Consider the following 5,788-nt stretch of genomic DNA (forward strand, 5'->3'; position numbering starts at 1 on the left):
GTGGAACCCGACCCTTAAATCCTGATTACTTTCCAAAAATTCTAACGTTTTCCAGAAACAAGCAAACAGGACACAAAGCAGGAAATCTGACCCTTGATTAATCCATGCAAGAAAGTGGCCAAGTGCACACTTGGGGAGAAAGGTGGAGAAATGGGACAGAGCCTTCAACACTTCAGACTAGAACACTTGAACAGCTGCTGGCAGGCTGGCATATTGTGCTCAGTGGACTACTGTGGAATACAGTGATGCAACACAAGAGCAGCGCTAACCCTTCTACACCAAGGGGTAGATTCTTGCACCCAAAAGCCACGCAGAGTCCCAGTCGGCCTCCCACAGAACACTCTTTGTTCCCCACAGAGGACAGTTGATTACTGGGGGAAATAGCACAAGGACACAGGCCTCTCGGGACTCTCTTATCAACACAAGGATAGGGGAGGGGAGTGTATAGAGACTGGCATGATTCTGTCAACAGCCATAACTCTCTGTTCATAAAATACCACACAGCCAAGGAGCGGAGGAGCGTGGTGTAGCCTGCAGGCTCAGATAGTCAAGGAGTGGAGAGTTGTGGGCTAAAGGCTAACAATTGAAAATATCAGTTCTTTATTACATGCAGAATTATCTACAGGGTAGTTATCTAACATTTTACATTTTAGTAGACGCTCTTATCCAGAGCGACTTACAGGAGCAATTAGGGTTAAGTGCCTTGCTCAAGGGCACATCGACAGATTTTTCACCTAGTCGGCTCGGGGATTAGAACCAGCAACCTTTCGGTTACTGGCACAACACTCTTAACCACTAAGCTACCTGCCGCCCCAACAACTCAAAGGTTTTAATAGAAAGGCCAAGGCCCCTTTTAAGGTAGTGTTGTGTCGAGCAACCGTTGCTAATTATGCTGTGATGACCAAGGAGGACCCGCTGACGCTGAATTTTCATCATAAAGGTTTATTCATATCAAAGGGTTACAGCGTCGATTTCCAGATACCTGCAGATACCTGGAGAATAATCGCCCCATCTCAAATCTGATTATTCTGCTCTCCTTTGTCTCAACCAAGTATTTATAATCTTTACCCTGCTGTGGGTGGTTTCCCATTCAGACCAATCACCTGTCTCCACACAACAGACTTCCTCTGTTCTATGGGGTGTCCCCCTAAAACTGCTCCCCAGATGCTCCCTCTAAGCTGAATAAACCTCCTCTCAGGTTCCATTTGAAAACGTTAGCAAAGTCATAATTCCTCAGATACTACAGTAGCTAATACACAGGGTTAAATGCCTAAATGTGGTGTGTGTATCCTTGTGGGTATCTCCAGGTTATGTCTAAAGGTACCAAGTACACAATCAGTTACAGCCGTAATTTCAACTGTACTGAGAGATAAAATGATAAATGTATTTTGAAGTGCCCAAGGCATCATGTCATTGACCTCATATCTCCAGGTTGTTAAGGAGACTACAGTAAACACTAGCCTGCTATTCTATGACTTACCTCAACCTAATGACCCCCTGTTCCCTGTGTAGTACACTAGCTTTGACCAAAGTAGTGCACTAGGATAGGGAGTTGGGTCCCATTTAAGACAAGTCAAAATCTTTGTCCTACAAGCCGTCAGCTTGTTTGCTTTGCGTCTTACTGTCTTACTGTATTCTGCCAACTAGAGCAGCAAACAGGATGTGGTCACGCTACAGATGCAACTTCCTGCTGCCTGCGGGAGTGGCCGGTACACCGGAACCGGCGCACGCACGCACGCTAGTGAATGCGCGGGTCGGCTGTTTGTTCACTCGCACCCGCCTGCAATTGCATCCGCAAACGCCCGACTATATGTGATAAAGTGACAATCAGAGGCCTGCACCCGACCCTAACCCGCAAATATAGAACTTGCGCTGTACAGTCAGAGATGGCTTTACTATCTTTTGACAGGCCTTTTTAGATAGGCCTATGTTTCTGATTACAATACCCAACATTTTGGTAGGCTATTTGTTAGTCAACTTGTCTATAATTAGATACATGCAGCTTCTCTTCTGTCATTGTCCTATTTGTTGCCCTAGAAGACTAAATAAACTCTTGCTCACCACAATAATGTCATAAATGATCTAAATATTTGAGTTTCATTTTGTTAAGACACTCCAGGACCGAATTTATGCAGAGCTGAATCTGGATCTTTTTTCATCTTTTAATACCAAATACATTTTTGGTGAGTTTTTTCAAAAGACAAAGTTATCTAGAACAATTCAACAATCAACAATTCCCTCTGGGCAAGTCTGGAGAATATATCTAAGGACAACCACACAACATTTGGTGAATGCAGAGGCTTCTGAAGCTGAGGAAAAGGAGTGTGTGGGAAGAGTCTAACTTTTGGGAAACGTCAGTTACAGACAAGTACACTGAATTTAGACTACCAAACGCCAAACACCTACAGTATTCAGTCCCAAATACCATCTCTACAAAGTAAGTTACTAAATATAGTCCAGTTTGTAACATTCTCTATGAAAATGGGCTTTTAAATAAAGTGTCATTTTATGTAATGAGCTTTGAAATAATTGATGTATGTTTACTTTTTGAAAATACCAATATTAATGGACCAAAATACCCACAAATCTCAAAATTGATAGGTAGATTAATTTCAGCCTGTGGCGCCTGGCCTTAAACGGGCCTTGTGTTGTTAGGAAACAAAGACACCATGTCAGTGTTATCTGTCCATTTACAATTTTATGAAGCTGTTCTTCTCTAATCTCTCCTTCTCTATCCTAATCTCCATCACCATGGTGATATACCATAGACTGTAAAAAAAAGAGTCACATGAACTTTGTCCAACACCATCACCCACTCACTCTGCATTGAGTCATTGGCTCATAGGGCCCTAGTCAAAAGTAGTACACAATATAGGGAATAGGGTGCCATTGGCTGTGTTAAATTTAGTGCACTATAGAGTGAATAGGATAACCTGGGCTCTGGATTAAAGTAGTGCACTACATAGGGAATAGGGTGCCATGGGCTCTGGTCAAAAGTAGTGCACTACATAGGGAATAGGGTGCTATGGGCTCTGGTCAAAAGTAGTGCACTACATAGGGAATAGGGTGCTATGGGCTCTGGTCAAAAGTAGTGCACTACATAGGGAATAGGGTGCTATGGGCTCTGGTCAAAAGTAGTGCACTACATAGGGAATAGGGTGCTATGGGCTCTGGTCAAAAGTAGTGCACTACATAGGGAATAGGGTGCTATGGGCTCTGGTCAAAAGTATTGCACTACATAGGGAATAGGGTGCTATGGGCTCTGGTCAAAAGTAGTGCACTACATAGGGAATAGGGTGCTATGGGCTCTGGTCAAAATTAGTGCACTACATAGGGAATAGGGTGCTATGGGCTCTGGTCAAAAGTAGTGCACTACATAGGGAATAGGGTGCCATTTAGGATGTAACCTGAGTCATTCTCAATCACATCTCAGGCTTAAGTACCATAGACGTCTCTCTGTTATAACCTCTACATTATAAACTGGGTGGTTCGAGCCCCTGATTGCTGATTGGCTGACAGCCGTGGTATATCAGACAGTATACCACTGGTATGGCAAAACATTTATTTGTACTGTTCTAATTACGTTGGTAACCAGTTTATAATAGCAATAAGGCACCTCTGGGGTTTGTGGTATATGGCCAATATACCACGGCTAAGGGCTGTATCCAGGCACTCCGCGTTGCGTCGCGCTTAAGAACAGCCCTTAGCCATGGTATATTGGCCATATACCACACCTCCTCGGGCATTATTGCTTAAGTCAGGGTTTCCCAAACTCGGTCCTGGGGCCCCCCCTGAGTGCACGTTTAGGTTTTTGCCCTAGCACTACACAGCTGATTCAAATAATCAAAGCTTGATGATGAGTTGGTTATTTGAATCAGCTGTGTAGCTAGGGCAAAAACCAGGACCGAGTTTGGGAAACCCTGGCTTAAGTAACTACTGTACTATGGTTTGGGTTAGGTTTAAGTATCATAGACCTCTCTCTCTCTCTTTTGTAACTTCTACAGTAAGTCCTGTACTAGGGAACATGGTTACAGACAGACATCTAGCTGCATGCCGCTCTGGATAAGAGCGTCTGCCAAATGACTCAAATGTAAATGTAAATGTAAAAAGAATGCTGGGGGTTTGGGGAAACATTCAAAGTAATCCATATCATCTGATATACAGTATTACCATAGGTGGTAGGCTATAAAACAGTCCATTGCTTTACTGACAAAGTTCTGCTCAGCAGCTGTAGTGAACTTTTACTTGTAGCCTGTGTATATGAAAGGCTATTCTGTATTCTGAAGCAGGCAGAGTATTTCTTCCAGCTCAGGGGCAGCTCAGAGAGAGAGAGAGAGAGAGAGGGGGGGGGGGGGTACTGACTAACAACATGACCATGTTAAGCCTAAAAAGGAATCCTCGACAAATCGGGGTCTGACCATGAGGCAGCCTGGGCATTGTGTTAAAGGGGAGGTCCGAAAACCAACACCTTTACTCTCCGGACAAAAACTGATTTAACAATGACTACGCTTATAATACACAGTAAAACGTTGACCAGTGGTAAAACATAAAGTCCTGGATAGTAAAACGTTGACTAGTGGTAAAACATTAAGTCCTGGATGGATTGAATAACAGCATTATTATGATATTTGATCGATGTCCAATGTTCCTGCATAGTCAGTATTTGTTGTATTTTGAGAAATCTTGAAGAGGTTGCTGATATTTTCAACCCTATCAATTTGAGTAGTCTACTGATCTACTGTAATTCAACTTCTGAAATAATGGCTCTACTCAATAAAACGGTCAATTGTCTGGGTCTGGGACATATTAATTTGTACATGACCTAACTCACGTTAACGGTCCCTACAGTTGAGTTGGTCTGCATAGTCACATTAAATGCGTAACTGTTAGGCCTATAAGCAACAATGTGACTGTATAAGCTACAGATCAATCTACACCTCATATCTAAAGACAAATAACCTACTAATTTGATTATCACGAAGCCGTAAACGAGCAAGCAAGAGCATTGGAACATCAACCAGTTCTGCCTGCATTGACACAAGTAAGAGCGTCTGCTAAATGACTGAAATGTAAATTAAATGTAGCCTATACAAGTAGCCGAAACAATTTACCATCACATAGGGAGTTCAGGCTCATCTCAATCAAAGTTTCGTCACCACTCTTTCCCGTTAGTCGACTCATGTCACTCATCTTGCCGAGCGCTTGCGGATCGCAGGTCGGCCCAGTGAAAAACAAGGAGGATCGGGTATCTTTGGAGTCAGGACTCTGTCCGTCCAAGCCCACGCCTTAGGCTCCGGACTCAATTTGAGCGGTAAATGTACTGCTACCTTCCCAAGATGTATCTTGAAACTGCGCTCAAGAGACACCACCAGACCCCCAACGCCCCATGACAAAAAAATTAATCTCCTCATTAAAGGGGAGGACCCTGTCCGCACTGAGCTGGTTACGTTCAACGATTACAGACACACATGCATCGTTTGTAAATTATGTCTGAATGTTGGACTGTCCCCCTGGCTAAAAAACAAGAAAATGGTGCAGTCTGGTTTGCTTTATGTAAGGAATTTGAAATGATTTATACTTTTACTTTTATTTTTGATACTTAAGTGTATTTTACTAATTACATTTACTTTTGATACTTAAGTATATTTAAAACCAAATACTGTTAAACTTTTACTCAAGTAGTATTTTACTGGGTGACTTCACTTTTACTTGAGTCATTTTCTATTAAGTTATTTGTACTTTTACTCAAGTATGAACATTGAGTACCTTTCCACCACTGAAAAGGCTT

At 42.6% G+C, this 5,788-nt stretch overlaps 1 protein-coding gene across 1 annotated transcript in view; it reads right to left on the bottom strand.

Moving 5' to 3' along the window:
* The window catches only part of LOC311149046 (anoctamin-5-like), an 89,955-nt gene extending 84,592 nt beyond the window's left edge, over positions 1 to 5,363 (bottom strand). Inside the window, exon 1 of the mRNA XM_084186147.1 lies at positions 5,112 to 5,363. Within this exon, the coding sequence (XP_084042273.1) occupies positions 5,112 to 5,190 (79 nt within the window). The 5' untranslated portion in view covers positions 5,191 to 5,363. The remainder of the gene's footprint in view (positions 1 to 5,111) is intronic.
* Positions 5,364 to 5,788: the final 425 nt, after the last annotated feature.

Source organism: Coregonus lavaretus, assembly GCF_964263955.1.
Source record: "Coregonus lavaretus genome assembly, chromosome: 21".
Taxonomy (NCBI): domain Eukaryota; kingdom Metazoa; phylum Chordata; class Actinopteri; order Salmoniformes; family Salmonidae; genus Coregonus; species Coregonus lavaretus.